At 38.1% G+C, this 20,633-nt stretch overlaps 1 protein-coding gene across 1 annotated transcript; it reads right to left on the reverse strand.

The window, feature by feature from the left end:
• Positions 1-1,490: 1,490 nt before the first annotated feature.
• Positions 1,491-20,611, reverse strand: HCFC2 (host cell factor C2). Its single transcript, XM_027680450.1, has 16 exons — positions 20,422-20,611; positions 18,482-18,630; positions 17,927-18,087; positions 16,667-16,875; positions 16,101-16,185; positions 14,974-15,077; positions 14,207-14,395; positions 12,764-12,949; positions 12,235-12,338; positions 11,067-11,229; positions 9,896-10,096; positions 8,625-8,695; positions 7,258-7,395; positions 5,933-6,118; positions 5,182-5,467; positions 1,491-4,477 (listed from the first exon to the last, which is right to left on the reverse strand). The coding sequence occupies exons 1-16, from the start codon at positions 20,585-20,587 to the stop codon at positions 4,452-4,454; spliced, it is 2,424 nt and encodes an 807-aa protein (XP_027536251.1). The 5' UTR covers positions 20,588-20,611; the 3' UTR covers positions 1,491-4,451.
• Positions 20,612-20,633: the final 22 nt, after the last annotated feature.

Here is a 20,633-nt window from a genome sequence, read left to right on the forward strand (position 1 = left end):
CTTCAGGCTTTTGAAGGATTTAGGGAACAGACCGAGGCTTCATTTAGCAGTTTTATAGATGCCAGATTTTTACCAGATACCTTTAGGCACATAAGGATGGAGTTAGACAAACGGGCCCACTAGCTTACAGAGATCTCTTGGGCCTTCCTGCCATCCTCCGCTGCAGGTGCAAGACACAAATTCTACGACCTGGCTGGATGCCCAACCTACCCCCACCTGCCTCCCAGCACGCCCTGGGAATTTTCCCTCTCTGGGGGAAGTGCTGGAGATGCAGTATCCTACAGACTCATTCATGGAACAAGAGAATTCATTTTAAGCTCATTGTCCTGATACCTTTCAGCTAACTTCTGGATAAATAAAGGAGATCTCCACTTCCAGATCAGTGCAAAACACACCAAAACGAAGATTTCACAACTACTAACAGGAGGAGGAACACGCTCGCTGCAAACAGTGCCAGCAGTCAGTGCTCCACCCCTGCCCTGGGAAACTGGAAATGCTTCAGTGTCAGAACAGGAAGCCACAGAATAAACCCCCTGATGTTTAGCTCATTAGAAAATATAAAAATACACAGGAGACCAGCTAATGCCATAAAGAAAAATAAGCCTGAGTTGTTTTTAAGATAAATTCATACAGCAAATTCAAATTTGCCTTCAAGAGAAAATAACTCCTACTCTGAGAATCTTATTAACAGAAAGAAAACAGCATGAGGGAATTCTTCACTGTTTAGGTTTTCCCATTTGTTTTCCACTAATGCAAGGATCACAAATAACAAAATAATAACAGTTATTACAATAGCTAGGAACACAAGAAAGGAATAAATCTGGAGCAGACAGCTTTTAGCAGTTTCTTGTATGAAGTCTCTTAAGGAGGTCTAGAAACAATCCAGACCTTCCAGTTCCCTTGCTTGTCTCTGCTCCCCTGCTTCTGGCCACACGTATTGCTTGTTTCCTCAGTAGTTCCCCATAGTCAACTGCCATAAAAGTTTACCAACTTGCCCAAGATGATGTCATTTTGAGCAGAGCTGGACATGAATGCAATTCATGTCCGTACCAGAAGCCTTCTGAGCACACTAAGTACTGACACATGTTTTTAACAAACTGTAACAAAGCAATACCAAACTCTTTGTCATTCATTTTGAACAGCATGGCTGGTGTATAGGCAGGGGAAGTAATTTCAAAATTTCACTTCAGAGACCACAGCCTGCAACCTGCATGGCACAAAGGCAAGGAAGGGTGAGAGTAATGGTGAGTGCACAGCAACTGCAGGACAACGTGGGGCAAGGAAACTGGAGTGCCTCCACTAAGGAAAAAGCTCATGAGGTAACCAAGAAGTAACCTGGGAGATAATATTTATGAAACAGGGATAGTATTACATTATCATTAAATCCTCTTCCCAGCCTTGACAAACACACTCACTCTCTTCTCTGTATCAGAAATTTGAAGTTTGTACACATACACCTTTGAAAAAACAGCCTCACACAGTGTTTACAATGCATTTGATAGGACAACCACTTTATTACAAAGAACAAACAATGCTTTGAAATAAGACTAATCAACTTCAATTGTACAAAATGTCAGTTTCCTTGTAGAGGTCATTAAGTAACAGGCTGTAAGACTAAGTTCACGTCAAATTCGCTATCCTGAAATATCAGATAACAACAGTAATACTTATTATATCTTCAGAGTTTATGGCATGATCATGTGCTCTACTCCAAACTACATTCAAAAGATATTGCTATAATTACTTTGAAAACACAAAGTATAGGTTATTGTTCATTTCATTTCCACTTTCACAAGAACATTCTTAAGGTGAAGCTGTAGCAGTGTCTGCCATAAGTGGCACGACTGTCCTATACTTACACAGTCACAACCTCCCTAAGGAGTTTAGTAAACCTAGACATTTCTACAATATGGATACTGTCATCTGATAGATTTCAGTTTCTGTTACATGTCCTTTAGCGGTATCTGAAATAAATGTATAACACGGATTCTCAAAGAGCTGGTGTCAACAGTCTTCTAAACAAATTTAAAATTGAACAATCAATATTTGTCTGATATCTAGTTGATAGGCAAACAGGTGGGATTTAGACATTATAAATACAGTTCTAAAAACAGACCACAAAGTGTATTTTACAGTGTGTACCACAATTTCAGGTTAAAGTAAAACTGTGAGGAACTGAAGGTTTGCTTATGGTCACTATTCAACATCACCCAACTTGGACAAAAAGAGAAAGTGACATCTTATGTCAAGTCAGCTGAAGAAAGCACACTTACAAGGAAATTATACTTTCATTGAAAACGCCACAGTTTTACCCTTTGGTAGTTGTGACATACCCACTGAAAAAGAAATTGTGCAAAGCATGTGAAACCAAGTGCAAAAAAACTCCACCCAGACATACCCAACAGGTTTTATTCTTAAATAACGACTCTACAATCACAGCTATCAACCAACAAAATCAAAGCCACAAATGTTTTCTCTAAAGGCTTCTTTCACAGTACTAATAAGAAAAACCAAGTTCTACTCTTCTAGTTAACAGGTCATGTGTATGATATTTTAGTTATCAGACAGTATTGGTAAGTGAGATCATACCTGACAAAATCGACCATTAAAACACAAATATCTTAAAGCCAGTTAACTTCAGGAAAAGTCCTATACATTCATACTATAAACACTGTTTAAAGTGAATCTGGGATATCTGTTATTGTCACAAACACACGGTTTTCCTCCGGAGTCAAACCACATGTATTACTCCTGTGCCACAATTAACACTATCAGAGTGATTTATGGTCCCCAGCACTTTTCATGTGCTATTGTGGCATGTGATGTGTTGCGATAATTAAGGCTGTACCAGCACTTCCGTTATAACCCTGATTTTCAGGGTAGCCAAAACTTGGCTATTAAATCTGCTCTGGGATACTTGAGCTGTTAAATCTCTCATATTTTAGTGATACTTCTCCCACCAAACCAGGCACATAATTTATTTCAGTTTATATATTTACAAACGCTCTTAAGACAAATTTAACTGGAAGAGGCAAGAAATTCTACCTTGATGTATAGTCTTTTGGCATTTGGGGCAAAATTAAAGTGCAAAGTATAAACTTCATTGCACAGTAAATAATTTAGATTTTATTTTAAAATAAATCTTATTTAGGTGCCTCAATCTATTCACCTAGTGACCTTGTCCAACTCAGCCATTTTCCTCTACACTTTGGTAAACACAGGTTTACATATAGATATATAAATAGCATTTAAAATGTTTACCTTTATTTCACTACTGTGAACAAATTTTTTCTTTTAGCATAGGAATGGATCAACCTATTCCTAGAAGTAATGCTTGTTGATTTTTTCAGCTAGCTAGTTAATGTAAAATGATGCATAGTAAAAGGGAGATACTGAACTTGATTGGTAGAATATATTGGTAAAGCAAACGAGCACTTAAGAAGATTAACTGGAATAAATATGTTGAAAGTTGCCATATAATATGTGCAAAATTGCTTACCATGTATTCTAAACTTTGGTTAAAATTTTCAGATTGAAGTTTTACAGAAACATTATGGAAGCAACACAAGTGATTACAAACACAGGAATGAGGTAAGTTATTATTAGTGCAAAAAGCAAGCATATGCTAAAAGCAAAGCATATGGATTTATTAAAAAAAAAAAAAAAAAAAAAGAGAATGAATCCCATGGAAGTTTTCATACAAGACCAGAAAGGTCTCCTGTAAACATTGGTATTTACAAGTTTAAGATTTGTACAACTACAAAAGGATAATTCTAAATATTAGTAGTGCATTTTCATTGAATTTACGCTTTTTGTAATAAGAGCAATGGATAAGTTTCTCTTTTTCCTTTTAAATTTTTGGGGGATATCTTTCAAGACTAAGATATTTGTTACAAATAGTAGAAAAAATCATTTCTTTACAAAAAAAGTATATATTAAAATATTTATACATTTTAAGTTACTATATAATAACTGGAAATTTTTGCCTTGTACTCAGACACCACAATGAAGAATGTGGTATAAGGAACCAAAACCAAACAGAATTTGCTCTTATACCAAATCTTATGAATTATCTGTGCAAGATCCGAAGCAATAATGGGGACTCTACCTCAAATACTGCTGCTTATGCCAAATTTGTTCTTTGTTTTTAATTTGAAAGTGTGTATTTTTTACATTTTAACTATCACTACCAAAAAGAGCTACTGGATAGGGTGTGATCCTTCACCCCACCATCTTCAATATAGTTTCCATACGGTACTCATATACCTGAGCAAGGCTGTGTAACGCTGATGTGTCAAACGTAAAAAAGGTTATATATTTTTAAGATAAAAACAATGCAAAAATAAAATATTTGTAGCATTTACAAATAGTACAAGAGTTACATTAAACACTACATTCGAAACTGGAGATTTATTATGTTGTTTCTACTGATGGCTTTGAGAGTAGCAACACTACTTTGAGCCTGATGTTTTCATATCTGCAAAAAGGAGGAGACATTGTTAAATGCGTCATAATTTCACGTGGTGTACATGGTCAAACACTTTCAAACAACTACAGTTGTTTGTTTCAGAGTTCTGGGGTACAGATCATGGTCAACCCTTGCCAGTTAAAGGGTTAAAACAGCACTGGAATACTAAACATTTTGGAAGACAACAAAAGTTCTTGTTTAGAGCCCCTGGATTGGCTGACTTGTAAGGTGAGCCAGAACTGATCAGGCTAAAACTAATCTTTATTTTCAGTGAATCCACTCCCATCCCCAGGTCATCATGAACCTGTACAAATTCAAGCGCAGGGACAAGATGACAAAACCTCTTCTGGCTGTAATACAGACTTTAAAGTGTATAAGCATCACAAAATTGAACCTTACATCATCTAATGAAAATTTATTCTAATAAGGAGGGTGAAAAGACTGAAAAACACTCCCTGATTACACACATGCATGTCAATGGATTGCTTATTAGACTGAAAAATTTTTGAGCTGAAGTGCAGCCCAGGGAAGTCAGAAGCTTCCTAGGCTGTTACAGTTTTAGGGAGCGGGTAAGACTCAATGACCAACAAACTTGCTTGTTTTTGCTTGTGAACAAATCTAATTTTTTTTTTTTTTTAAATGCTAAGCCAACTTCAACAACTATATTTGCATAAAGCTCCTGTAAGGAACAAAAGAACATTTCAAGACTTTACCTTGGAGCCACCGGACTTGCGTGGCCGGTCCGTACCCTCTCTCGTTCTTTGCGGAAATCCTGAACACTATGGCAGGTCGGGAAGTGTAGTCAACGTGAGCATTGGAAAGCTGGGCAGCAGTCACTATACAGGATGTTTTAAGACCACAGTATATTCTCATAAATACAAGTTGACTTGGATTTTCCTGTAACTGTGTGGAACGGATTGCTAAGTAGGCAGAATATTCTAAAATATTTCCAGAGGGTGAAGCAGGAGGCTCCCAAGAAAGATGAATACAGTCTACACTCTGAAGGAAAAGAGAGAAAAACGTGATAGTATGTAGCTAACCATAAGTACATAAACAATATAAAAATAAACCCCCCCAAATTCTAAAGATTATCTGAGAATTCTAACCTAAACATCATCACTCTGGAGATAAGGATGTGTCTTTTGACTTTTTTTTTTTAAAAAGCATGGTAAACCCCTATAGATATAAGGATGAAAGAACAGAAAATCAAAGGTAAACCAGCAGATGACTGAATAAGACATGTATCTGGTAACATAATCAGTAAGTCTTAAAATTATTATTTTTAGCAAATTTCTTAAAGAATATTACATTGAGCAGAGTTAAGTAAGTATTTGAAACTATTTTATATGACAATTTTAACTTAAAAATAACCCCAACAACAAACCAACTAAACCCAAGAGTTCTGAGATTAAACTGGTAACTAGAATTTTATACATCAGAACTAGAATTACCTATATTTCTCACCTTGGTGATTTTGACTGTTGAAGGAGCTCCAGGAAAACCCGGAATGCAAGTTTTGAATTCACTGATTTTACTGAAAGGCCCAACACCACAGCCATTAATTGCAGCAACTCTGAACCTGTACACTGTGCCTGGAAAAAGATCCTGTTTCTTAAGTAATCTGTAGTCTGGTACATCTGCACCTTCCGTCTGAAAAGAAAGCAACATTTGTGATAATTTTTAAAATATTCTAAACACAATTAGCCTAAAAAAAGTAAGGTGGGTAGTAATAAATTAAGTTTAATTGAAACTGAAAATCTACCTAATACTTTTGTACTTAAATCAGAATTTATGAAAAGGTTCTGACTGAGGGCACTATCTCACCTCAAAACAGGTGATCTAAGATGCAACGTGAGAGATTGTATCTCTAAACCAAAAAAATACCCCATTTTTTCAATCATTTAAATTAAACTGCACCTTGTGGTTATTTTTACTCGGGAAAGAAAGTAAAAGCAAAGTAGCATTTACAATAACATAACTTATGATTCAGTTAGCATAATCTTCTGTCCTAAAAAATATTTTTATTTCAAAAACAGTTATTCCTGTAGTTAGGAGCTGCAAATTGATGTGGAGGTAATCAAAATGTTTTTTAAGAGAAACTCTGTAAGACAGTAACAAATAGGTTTCTGAAACATTATGTGCCACTGTACTTCCATGATTAAAATATGCATTGATCCATCACTAAAATTGACAATGGAACTACTTGCCTTCTGAATAATGCACAAGAAATACAACCAATGTAAACACTGTAAAATGTACTATGCTCTTTAAAGATATACAATATTTACACTGAAGTGCTTTCAAAGAAAGGGTTCTGTTATTTTGCTTCTGTCTCACGAAAACAAAATACTATTTTCGTTTAAGTTCACTAAGACATCATTAATTTACACTTTTGTCATCAAAACTGCAACACCTTTGCAAGTTTCACATGTATTTTCATATACCAACTTACATGTACAAAAACATTAAGATAGAAAGATCTAATACAAAACGCACTACAGTTCCAGATCTAGTCTTCTTAAAATGCCTAGCCTATGTCTTATTAGTATCTTTAAGAATTTTTAGGCAACAATTCTGGGAACAGAGAAGAAACTTTGAAACATTTCAATGCTGTACTGAAGCGACATATTAAAAAAGTTGCGGGTTTGTTAGTTTTTAAGGATTTTTACTATTTTGAAAGTTTATTGAGTTTAAAATTCTTTCTTAAGGTTAGAAATAAGAATTAACAATAGCAACAGATCCCAAAATACTTTATTTGCAAGTTATGTCAGAGGAGAATCAGCAAGTACCTTGTTAGAAATGTTCAGTGTTTCCTCTGGCAGCAAGTAGAACTGGCTCACCACAGCACTGTTGTTCTTAAAAATTCCAACATCATACCACCGCCGGTCTCTTGCTTTCACCGGTGCCATCGGTCTTTGTGGAGTTTTCTAGTATTTGAAGAACATGTTATGTGGATTACCCAGACTTCAGAGTAATGTAAAAAAGTGTTAAGACTCTAGTATATGTGAGAGACAACCCCCTTTTATACCAGTGTTACTTTCTTATACTTCAAATGGATATGCATATACTATTAAAACAGTGTTCAAAACCAACTGGTTCTTAAACATTGACTCAGACGCAGACTGTCATTTAAAAGGCAACAGCTGGGATGTCACATCTGATATTCTAAACAGGCAGGGGAAGAAGTTTAAAGCTGTAGAACTAGGTGTCTGTAGCAGCATGTAGTTGTGAGTTAATTTGGCTCAGAGGTCAAGAAGTTCCACAGAGTGGTCCAACATCAGCAGCTCTCCCTGGGAATCAGCTGTATCTCAGCCCCAAACATGCTCTCCCTCAGCCACTGCTGAACTTGCTGGCAGCTGAGAACAGGCCTCTGCTGCGGCGTGGGGCGATGGTGGTGGAGGGTGTGTGAACTGTTCCTGACTGACCCAGAAAGACAAACTGTCTTTCCTGCTTGTCTCCAGACACCAGGGAGAGCACTTGCACAGTCAGTGTGCCCAGCACAGACAGGCCATGATCCTGCTGGCACGGAAACGGGGCAGGAACTACAGCTGCTCTTGGCAAAAGCACCCCAACCCTTTAGGTAGCAGCTGCTTCTCCCCATCCTTAGTTCCTCGCTTTTGGTGGCAACAGTGGCACCTTGGTTTTGTGTATTAAGTTGTAAGCAGGTGAAATAGGAAGCATTTACTTTTTCAGGCAGTATTTACAGCTTGCATAGCCAGTCCCCATCTCCTCTAGGGAAAAACATCAAGATGTCAGTTAAGTAACGTTTCAAATCTATAGATCAGCAGCTAACAATAGTCTGATCTAATACATACTTCATTTTCAATTCAACTGTGCATACAGAAAAACATTTTACATTTGCACATCATGCAGCAGAGAGACCATTCCACTGTGCCAGTCAATAAAAATGATTCAACAGCTGAAACACATACTTGGATCTCCTCCCAACTACACAACTGCTACTTAGACTCACATCAAACCCACACAATGCAATTAGTTTTACAACAGAAATGTTTACCCCTGTATTATTCACTTCAAGCCCTAAATAAACATTTCCTTTAATTATATTTCTGAAAGAAAAGCAAACAGAAGAGCCCTTACAACTAATCAACAGAACAATAGATACAGAAATTTGATTATACTTTTTCAGACTTACAGAGGAGTGTGAATCATTTGTCTGTCCAGTACTGACCCTTGTTGAAGGCATGATATAAGCAGTTTCAGCAGCTAAAAACAAAAAGTTAAATTTAAAAAGCTTAAGTGATACAGAAAATTGAACACAAAATCGACAGAATATGGACGTTGACCTCAACAGCCATTTAAAAGTATTTGTTGCACAAGTCCGTCTCAGACTTCTTTTGCATGCAGTTCTATTTTTAACACAAACAACTAATTCTGGCTTCTGTCATATTCACAGAACAATTCTGAGAGTCTGGCATTGGAGGCTGCTACAGATAATAAAAACAGAAGGCAGAAAATCCTAAATAAGAACAGAATTAGGAAATCCATATAAAATATTTGCAAGCAAATAATCTAAATACCAGATTGAGGCACAAACTGATGACACTGTATGAATAGTCTAAGTGTGAAATCTTAATTTGATTGCATTGTTTCTGACATCAATACAATCTGAATCTGAACATAAGCAGTTAATCTGTAACAATCCTAACAAATGGGAACAGAGCATTCATTGAATTTAAAATGGAATATTAAGAAAAGAAAAAAGATTAAGCACACAAGCAACACAAGGGAATATTAGTATTCTATACTTGTGTTTCTGGGTTTTGCTTTTAAAATACAATACTGTTTGGTAAAAATTATACTACACACACAACATCAATATAAGAATACAGTTCTTTAGTTAACAATCAAAACAATAACAAGCACAGCCTGTTGATATTTGTGAAAAACAAAACTTGAAAAACTACCCATATGTTTATTTTCTGCTTTGCTGCTTATTTTGGATACTTCAAGCAGACTATGAAGAGGCCAGCACATTTGACTAGCAGTGAGCTAGCCATGTTAACTGGACATATTTGTTAAAGGTCAATTGCTTAAAATCAAAATCATCTAAGGTTACTATTTTAGTCTTTTGCTGACTCACAATCACTGAATGAAAGCAAATGTGCAATGGGCACCAAAACTGGCTACCACTGCTATTTAGAAAATGGACCTTAAATGAAGACTTTAAAGGACTTTTCACTTACAGGAAACACAGTGATTTACAGATGTATAAAAGGAATATCTTGATTTTAAAAGATGCTTAAATCGTAGCAGAGATCATCCAGGCTGCACAAGGTCTTCAATGCCCAAAGCCTATCTACATCCCAGGTACTAGTCAAGATGGGAATCCCACCACACTAAGGGAACTCTGATGGCCTTAGATATATATGGCTCAAAATACAGTATGTGAAACACATTTCAAACCTTCAGATTTTGAATTGAATGTTGTTAGTGAAGTTTCATCTTTAACAACTGCCCCATTTGTACTTGATGATTCAGTTTTAACAGCCTGCTGGGTTACCATAGTTTGTGTGCTGGAGACAGTACTGGATACAGAAGCATCAGGATTTACAGTTTGTTTGTCCAAGTCATGTAATTCACCTACATTTGCTGATGTCTGAGCACCTTAAAAAGAGAAAATATTAACCAGAAATCAATATTGATAACACATAACAAATCTCAACTTGATCTAATGGCTTTAGTTTCCTATGAAGCCTGAGTTTAGCTCAGAATTAGGTTAGAACAGATCTGATCTTTTTGATTACCAATGCTTTCTTTAAGTATATAAATGAACTAAAGCCTGTCTGCACAGTCATAAACAGATATATGTAAACAGTTGTTTTAAGCTTGCCATTCTATATTTATTTTGTTACAAAAGGATTAATTTGGGAAAAAAGCACTAAAATAAAGCATCCACACAAATCAGTATCCCAGATTTGTAACAATCAAGATTAACTCCTGTGGAATTTTGTTTCTCACTGAGCACTAAGAACCAAAATTTCCACATGATACTTAAATTACACTGTGAAGAAAATAAAAATCCAACAACCCATAAAGTACATGAAAGTTAAATATAAACAGATCAGGTGACTGAGCCTGGATTCACCACACTGAACTTAAGGCACTTCAGTGAAATGCCTACATCAGTGCCTTGTCATCTTCTATTTCCTCTACAGTCAGAGAGAAACATGCTTCTCTCTACATTGCCTGAAATTTTACATTATAGCTTTTCACTGCTAACAGACACAATGTCAAAGAGTCTGGAGCTACTATCACCATAACGTTGTAAAATGTATCTGTCCTTTTTTTTTTTTTGTTAAAAATGGCTATTTATGTTTAGACACATTTGCCATCATAATAATGAATATATTCAGAATTTCACATCCCTTGCAACACTTCAAACAATTTAGGATTTCATTTTTCCCTGTATCTTCTAAAAATATGTTCAGTAATAACTAACACAAGTTGGGTTTTTTTACACTACAAAGGAATCTAAAATAATTTTAAATTACAAGACAAATAATCTTATTTTATGTTTATAAGATGAATTTTAACTATCTCTTTTCAATTATTTTTTATTCTACAGTCATCTTACTTGAAGTACAAACAGGCAAAAGAGAAGGGGCATTTGATTCTTTGAATCCTGTAGCATCTGTGTGGTTTTTCATAGTCTCCTGTGTAATCTTGCTTTCAGGTGCTGCAACCTTTTCTTTTCCTTCTACTTTCAATAATGAGTTGGATGAAAGGGAAACTTGGACCTAAGCAAAACAACACATTTGTTGGTGTTTAACTGCAAAGTTGGGAAATTTCAGTTGCAAACATGGCGTGAAAATGCTTACTCATAAGCAAGAAACAAAACTCCTCCAACAATTCCCTAGTACTCTAAATTAAACCAAGAAACCAACCTCTCAATCCCCCTTATCTTAGCCATCACAACCCAAAACCCTCAAACTCTGAGTTGACCTGGACATGTCTCTGATAGATATTAAATTTTATCTGACAGTGAGTTTATGTTCTTTTGTCATTACAGGGAAGCTCATTGATGCACATACTTAGTCTACTGGGGGGACTTGAGGAGATGGGGAAAATCACAATTACAGAGGCTTTCAACTTTTGCTTTCCTGGCATGTACTTTAGATACTTCTACTGTTAGTGAAATTTATATAGTATATCTACATGGGTTTTCTCCAGGAATACATTATGGATCCCACACAGATCTAAGACTTCCCTCATTTAAGAAAAGGTGCAAAATTATAAAAATGTGATCCTTTAGCCAGCCTTTGTCCTCACTTTTTCTGTTGAACTGGCAAAACAGTGGAATGTGTACAACTGCACAAACAGAACAGATAATAATTGGGTTTAATCTGTAGTAAGAACCTACAACTAAACAGACAAGCATAAAAGCACTAACAAAGGAGGAACATGCCTTATTCTTTTTGCTTTCCACATTAATTTCACCAACATTTTAAGGATGAATAGTATTTCTACTGGTATCAGGCTCCCAAGTTAGCATTCTGGAAGTCAATACAATTGCAGTTTCCTTTCTGCCAGGAAGAGGACTTGAAAGAATGTCGATCATAAAAGTAAAAGCTACATAAGAAAACAGACACAACTACTTCAGCTGGTGTCTTTTTGTTTGATTTGGGTTTTTTTTCCTAAGGCCCAAAAAGTATGCAAGGACTTAAAACTGAGAAAGTGTTCTGGCAGTCCTCTAGCTTCCCACACTACTTTGCCACTCATGCATTTTTCAGTTTAACACTTACATTATTAGGAATGAGATTATTTGTTTGGCTGGGATGATCAACCTTCAGTTCTGGATAAGGGATGCTAGGCAATGGTTGTGGACTTTGATGTAGAGAACAGCCACCTGGCAGGTAAACAAAAACAAATCCCCATCAGTTATGAAAAATTTAATACTATGTTGGCTGGAATCTATTCCAGTAAGGGAGAGGGAGACCCAAAGTTGCCTGAAGGAAACCTTTGTTGTAAGTCTGAAATGAAACTGCATGGCCAAATAGTCAGATAAAATCCCTTTCTCACTGTTTCCTTTCTCAAATCATGCCTAGCACTGTACAAATATCTTCATAATTCAGACAGCTGACCAAAACCAACAGAAACAAGGTAAAGTGGAGTTTTACATAATCACAATGCAGGTATTTTGGGAATAACCAAAGAAATAGGGTGTCTCTCTCGCAAAAAATGGTTCTTTAAAAAACAAACTCATATCAATACTTATGCAATACTCTAGTCTGTCTGTGCACAAACATTAGCATAATGTGATCTGACTACTACCTTGTGAACTCAGCACTGATGTCTCAGGAACACCAGTAACAGGAATTCCAGCCATTGGTGGCACTGGTGAGTCAGCGTGTAACTGAAGAAGGTATCCTTCAACTGTAGGTACTTCATCCCATTTCAACTGAAAAGAGTTGGTTGTGGCTCTAATCAGCTGTACCTGTGATGGTGCTAGGGGCTTCTCTACAAGAAACCAATAAAACACAGACGGCACATTAGAAATGGCCCTCCCTTAATCAGCTTATTAAATATCTATACACATTGTGAGTAAAATCAGTAGCTCTTTTTTCACTGATGTACAAGGTATACCAGATTCAATAAGAGACCCTTGCCAAAGGTGGCAAGACAAGTCAGAGAATTACACAGTGTCATGTTAGAGTGCTCAAAAATGCTCAGTTTTTCATGCTTTGTTTTCAAGGGCTCTTCTGCTGCCAGTAAGACTTGAGTTACACCTACGTCACTGTAGAAATTACAGAGATAAGAGATCTTTGTGCTTTCCCAAAAGGCTGCAGGTAGCTCTTTGGCTGCTAAAGCTTTACATATTCCTCAGTAGAATTCACAGAAGATCCCTCTTCCTTTTTGCATGCTCTCTGTAACTAAAGTGAGCTTTCCTTCAAACTTCTTCTGCAGAGACTGCAGCCTAGACATGATTGATGCCACTGGTCTGCTCCTCTCACTTGCCTTGACAAGGCTGCACTCTCAAGCACATCCCTTCCCTGCTACTTTTTTTCATTTTCTGATCTTCTGAGGGAAAAATAAAAAAGGAAAAGAAAAACAAAACAAACAAACAAAAAAACCCTACCTCACTATCTCCTAAATATTTCACAATCTTCAATAACAACTTCCATACTTCTGCTTCAATAGGCAACAACTCGCTCCCAAAAGTTCCATTCTAGTTCCCTCTTCCCCAGTACGATCTCAGTGTCCTGCCATTAATCCAGCTACTAATAAGTGATTAGTTCTCCAGAATACCCTTCATCTCCAGGAACAATTTGGTCCTTTCTCAGATTCAATAGTATCATTTTGCAGTCCAAAAGATGAGGAAGCAGCAGCAGCAGCAATGATCCCAAGAGAAGGAAGGGTTTGGCAGAAAGGAGTAAATAGTAGCAGAAAAGATCACTGAAAGGAGAGGTCAGGAACCCTGAGTTCAGGCAAAACACCCTTTAGCACCTTGTATCAACTGACTATAGGATGCAATGCAGAATCTAGCCACAAAGTTCTTTCAGAGGCTCTAAACAAGCCTTCCTAATTTTTTCAGTTTAAGCTATAGCTGTAGCCTTTGAACAATCAAAAGTGAAGCATGTTTTTCAAAATAATCTTTAAAATTTAAATAATCTTTGAGATTGCTACAGCTTTAGATGTTCTGATCATCCATGATGCAAGCTTCCCAGATGTTAATAAAATACGGAACATAGTGCAAGTCTCTTATTTTTGACTCACCAGTATCAAGGTACCAAAGATCTTTGCAGCAGACTTGATTGTTCCAAGCTTTTCTGTAACCATCTCTACCACTCCAGATATACAGACGAGTGCCAACTGCTACCGCGCAGTGTCCTGCTCTTGGCCCCGGGAACAAGTTACTTTTGTCCTCCTGGCAATCTGAGATCAGACCTATCCATTCTGTGGTATCTAGTAAATGAAACTCGAAAAATTTAGTTTCTAGATGCTTTCCAAAGCAAGAAATAAAGATGTTAGTATGCTTAACTGTGCAGAAAAAAATGAAAATTAGTCACTTCTGTTTTTATAGACAATTGCATTTAAAACTGAAATATTATAAAGAGAAGGTCACTTTCCAATTAATACGCAAGTTAAATCAATTAGTATAGGATGAATTTTCTGACCTCTGGTTATCTCTCTCAGGCAAATACAAAATTAGAAGTTGAGGATTCAGGGATAGTACTATCATGTTTAGAAAAATATCATTTCAGGATCTGTCTCTTGTGTTCTTCTATAAATGAAGGAGTATTTAAATTACTTAAAGTTGTATTAACAAAGATTTGCAGAAGCAAACCTGCTGAATCTTCGAAGAAAAACAATTATTAAAATATCACTTCTCAAGAAAGATGTAAAAACCTGGCAACTTCTTTAGTCTGCTAGTGTTACAGCTATGTATCCTAAATTTTTTCAGGGTCTTCAAAATAGTTACTCTACTCTGTTAATAAAGTGTCATTTAAAATGCCCACTCCCAGAAAGGCAGAAACACTAACCCAAATTAAGGTAAGAAAATGAACCGGTACATTTCCATTCGCCATCATGAGCAGAAATTTCACCTCCTGCTGACTGTGGAACCCAACCACCAAAAACATACATTCTGAAATATAGGAAAAGAGGGAAGAGGGAAAAAGAAAAGACAATTAATATCCAGATCTGCTGCATGGGCTCTCTCAAACTAGGATGAAACAGAAAATTCCCAGTGCTTTACAGTTCCGGTTTACAGCAAATTTTATTTGAATCTACTCTCATTATAAAGTACTGTTGCAGACATCCACCTTCTGAAATTTTTGAGGAAGTTAACTGATTAAAAAACTCAACCAAACAAAAAATCCCACAAACTCCTCAAACAATTTTCCAGAAACAGAAGTTAATACTGTCACTTCTTACAAACCACCAAATTGCTAATGCTCTCAGAAAAATCACACATTTACACAGTATTTCTACAATCCTTTACTGCAGACTTCTCAATAACTAAAATAAGAAGACTGGTATCTAAGTCAGATATCAAAATTTAAAAATAAAATGCAGGCTACAAACTACTGACATGTTAAGTAAATAATAAAAAACTAAGCTACTGAATCGTAGGACCCAAAGCTTGCACATCTTTTTCCCCTCTTGCCTCTTTCTCCTCATGCCCACTTGTAAATTGATATAAAATAGACTGAAACCCATGTTTAAAAATCCATTTTATCAATGCTATCTGCCAAAACAAACCACATTGGTAAGAAGCAGAGTAACGAGAAACAGAATAAAGCGTGGAATAGTTTTGCCTAGAACTAGTTTTACTCTTTGAGCAGTTTTTTTGCATAGCTAATTTCATTTGTGTCACAGACACAGAGGCACTCGAGCTCGCTCCTGACAGAGCCAGCTCAGGCCCAGGTCCCCAGAATGCACAAAGGTGCTTTAAGAAGCCTGGAAAGCTGCTTGAAGGCTGGGCAGATTGTTCTGCTGGATGGAAACACTGACAGTTTGATACCCTTAAGTTAACAGTGGTACTTAAAATAGCAGCAGCAAAGTACTCTACAGGGCTGATGGTTTATACTGAGCAGTAGTGGATAAGTGTCATCATTCTCCTACTAGGTGTACCTTTCTAGAGTTGAGCTTTTAACAACAGACATACTTGTTTCCTATTACATTGGCCGTATGGAGACTGCGAGGAAGTGGTACTGTCCCTTTGGTTTCTGGTCTTGACCAGGTCATGGTTTCTAAAAGAAAAAGAATAAAAATCCTCTAAGAAATCTTGTTACCGCATATTTCACTCCCTGGATTTTAGGAGGGAACATACCTCTAAGATTAGGCAAAACAAAACTTCATCTTTTTCAGATGGCAACTTTAAGAAAGAAGCACAATAACAAGCCGCTAGAGGTTCTTTTAAAAAACAGGAAGGAATACAATGTTTATCAGTTTATCAGAACGATATATTATAGTTCCATTATCGTTATTTGGCTTGGTTATCATAGTGACAACCCCTCTAAAGAACTCTCTAAAGAAACAATCTCACCCATAATCAACGAGAATAATATATGCAAACAATGCTGTATCTATTTAATTCCAGAAATTACGAGAGGCTAGCAATACGGTGTTAGACTCAATAATATTTGCACCACATCATGCCATTAACCATTCTGTACTGTAATTTTTCCTCTCAGCCAGTGAGCACTGACTTCTACTGGCGAATCAACTCACCTATGTCAAGTTCCCAGAGATCATTAAGCCGACAGCCACACATCCCTCCAAAAATATACATCTTTGGACTTCCCACATCTTTTCTGCAGTATACGATGGCTGTGTGAGATTCTCGGGGAGATGGCAAGATTCCTTTGGTCACAGGAATACTCCAGCCAACAACGCCAGAACCATGTTGCAGCTCCAGTTCATAGAAATCATTTAAATATCTAGGGTATTATTGTTAAAAGTATGAAAAATTCACTTACAAGCACAATTACAAGTGCGCTTTAAACCCCGACTCCTTCCAAGTATTACAGACTTCTGTCTTGGGAGAGTGTAGAGTTTTAAATTCTAAAAACATTCGATGCATTGTGGACAGTACCAAAACTGGATTTAAAACAAAAAACCTGAACAATTGTAACTGGTTGCCTCTAAGGAAACATGCTCTCATATCATATTTGCTACACTGTGTTACATGAATGAAGGAAACATTCAATAGGGATAAACAACATTCTTTGCAGAAATTACTACATACGGACACACTTGGAATAAACTGCAAAGCTGTGAGAAATAACATGATGACCAGAGACATTAGAGATTAATTTCTGCAACTCCAAGGCAATAAAGGTGAGAAGAAGCTATTTTGTCTTGTGCCTTCAGGCTGGCCAATAGACAATTTGTTGCTAAATCTATCAGCTAGTTATTTTTTAGATAACTGTTTTTGAATCTTGGCATTCATATGACATACTCCTTGTTTACTGAGCTTAAAATTGCCAGGTTATAGCTCAGTGGATATTAGTGCTCTGAACTGCAGGTGAACGTGGATATAAAACTGGAGCATTAGAGCACTGTTTGCTGGCAACAAAGGCAACTTCAGCTGCTACTGTAAAAAATTTCCAGATGAATTCATAACTATTTTCCACAGCAATATAGAGGAAACATCCATCGTGAATTCCCTGATGACTCATGAGACTTGGCTGATTCAAGTAATTCTAACAAACAAGCCATTCTTAAAATCATCACCCAAAATATGAGGAAAAATACCAAAGTCTACTCAGGTTTGCCTACATAAGTGTCAGAGCTGTCAGTCAGTGTTACATATTGTGGGATTAGCAGAAGAAATATTTAGCTTCTTCGCATGCAACCTGTCCACTGCACAAATAATCCATCTGCAGGTACCTGGTACACAGAACAGCCTGAGTAGAATGCTCCTGCTCAAAATTGTCACATCTAGTCATTTGTCTTTAAAGCCATTAAATTCAAAGCAAATCAGCATACCTTGGAACGTTATTATTTGAATCTTCACTTTCATTTGCCAGGCCACCAAACAAATAGCACTTGTTACCATATAAAGAAAAGCTATGGCCAAGTCGAGGACAGGGTGGTGATCCATTGGAAGGAGCTTGAGGTTTTACTTTTTTCCAGAGCCATCGACTTGCCTTGAAGACAAGAAAAATATATTCAGAAATATCTTCATTTATAGTCACTCACAGTAAATAGAATTCAGGTAATGTTAACAGTCTTATATTTTCTGAACTATTTTTAAGGGAATGCTGGGCTTTTCTCAGGACACATGTTAAAAGGGACACATATGAGCTAACTTAAATAAAACACTAAATATTTTAGACTAATTTATTTAGACTACATGGAAGTCTCTTTTTCAGAGGCATTTGGATTTTCTCCATATTCAGAATCAATTTAAAGTTTATTCTTCCTGGAGCAGAGCAAAGCTTATCTAACTTTCTTCTGCAGTTGGTAAAATAAAATGTGTTTGTTCATAAACAGATAAATATAGTAGTCCTCAAAACTGAAACATTTTCATACATTTCCTACCTGCAATTCATATAAATCATTACTGTATCTTCCATATTCAACCATTCCTCCAAAAACTAGTATTCTGGTACCATCACAAACAAATCCATGTGCTGCACAGCCTGGAGGAATATCTCCCCTTACAGCAGGAAGGAACCATTGATTTGTAACTATAGTAGAGAAAAAAAAAAGAAGAAAAATATTTAAAATACCGAAAAGTGTATTTTTAAACACCTCTGCTTTTTAGAGCATTACCTTTTGCCTGTAGATAACTGTGAATGGGCTATTTGCTCAACACTAAGTTTTAATTGAGGGTTTTTTTTTAATAAAAAGAAAAGCAAACACCTGTATCAAACCAATGTTACTCAATATGAATGAGCCCATGAGGCCACTGTAACTAAGTCATTTACGAAGGGTCACCCAGCAATTTAACAGACTTGCCAAGAATAGAGGCTAATGAGGAACACAAGTGCAGTTCCACAGAAGAGAGATAACTATTCTAACTCAGAGGGAGCTAGCCCTAGAAACAGAATTATTAGAGCTACAGCAGCATGGCAGTGTGCCTGGACTTAATAGCCCTATTCAAAAACTAATTACACTGTTCTGGGACCCATGTTAATATCTACGGAGCACTGCACTGATACATGGGAGAGGAGAGGCACACAGGCAAAAAAGAGCAGCTGAGACAGTCTGATCCAGCAGCAGCATATTGGTGTTTAAACTGCTCTGGAATTAAAGAATTACAGGAGATACTGTCTTCTTTATCCTAAGCTTTTTTCATAAGCACGAAGAGAAAGAGTATGAAATTAGAAGCTTCCAGTGAACGCTGCTGCAGGGGATTAAGATGCTCACTGTGTGCCAGCTCCTCGGAAATCATCACATGCATAGCAAGAGCCATAGATGGCATCCCACACTGGGGCAGCCTGGGTCACAACCCTGCATCTTAAACTCCAGAGGAAAAAAGGTCAGTTTGGGCCAAGCACTCGTCCAGGAACCGGAACAACCGAGTCATGATCCTTTTTGTCACTGCCATGAAGGGGAAACACCTTTAGCAGAAAATCCGGGCAGGAAAAAAACCCAAAAGACTCACTCAAAGGTACCCATCAAAACCTTTGTTCTGACAGACAGCATAACTGTACTGTCTGAGAGTTTTCTTTGGCATTACTTGTCAGAACAGAAAGGTTAAGAGATTTTTTTTCTTCTCCCCCCAAAATGTGATTAAGAATAGTAGATCTTTAAGATAACAGAGAAAAATTCTGTTTGGAAAAACTCAATCAGCTAACGCTGGCAGATTGAGAAGCACAGATCAGTCACTGAATTCTCCCGTCTCGGCCTAAGCTCCAACACTACACGCAAGTTTTCCAGCCTCATTCAGCATCCCGTACAGTAACTATTTAGGCATCTAATCCTTCACAAATAAAATCGGTCTCGGGCAGCTTCCTGTTTGGAAAGGTTCCCAATGCCAGCATGTTCACTTTTCCAAGCAAGATTCCTATTCCAGCGCATTCAGCTCTCGTGAGCTGTCGCCACCAGAGGGAAGAAGGGGGATCCGGACACTGGCGGGGACTAATCCCGTCTGCCGCCATTCAGCCGAGCCCTGCCAGGGGAGACTCCGCACCCCCGCGCCAGGGGCTGGGAAAGCACAACAGGCGCATCAAGAGATTTTCCAGGTTCATTTTCCCCAGAAAGACCCACTAACCCCGCAGCATCGGCCGGGGCGCAGCGCTATCCCAGGGAAGACCCCACGGCCCAGGCGTATTTCCCGCCCCGCCATTTCACCTCCAGGCAGCTCCTCAGCCCGCCCGCCGACCCCTCGGCCGAGCCGGGGCAGCGCGGGAGGCTCGGCAGGCGATCCCGGGCGCCGTGAGGAGCCCGGTGCCACCGGCGGCCGGAGCCGGGACTGCCCCGCCGCCTTCCCCCCCCGCCCCGCCCGCCCCGCCGCCCGGCCCCGCCCCGCGCACCCGTGTTGTAGACGTGCAGCTCGTCGGCGATGCCCTCGTTGCCGCCGCCGAAGATGATGAGCAGCTCTCGGATGGCGACCGCGCGGTGCCCATGGCGGGAGCGCGGCACCGGCCCCGTGAAGGAGGACACCCGCCTCCAGCTCAGCCCGGCGGCGGCCGCCGCCATCTCAGCGCCGCTCCCACAACGCACCGCGCGGTCGGGGCAGCCCGCG

The sequence above is a fragment of the Neopelma chrysocephalum genome, unplaced genomic scaffold, assembly GCF_003984885.1.
Source record: "Neopelma chrysocephalum unplaced genomic scaffold, ASM398488v2 Primary Assembly neopelma1_59, whole genome shotgun sequence".
NCBI lineage: Eukaryota > Metazoa > Chordata > Aves > Passeriformes > Pipridae > Neopelma > Neopelma chrysocephalum.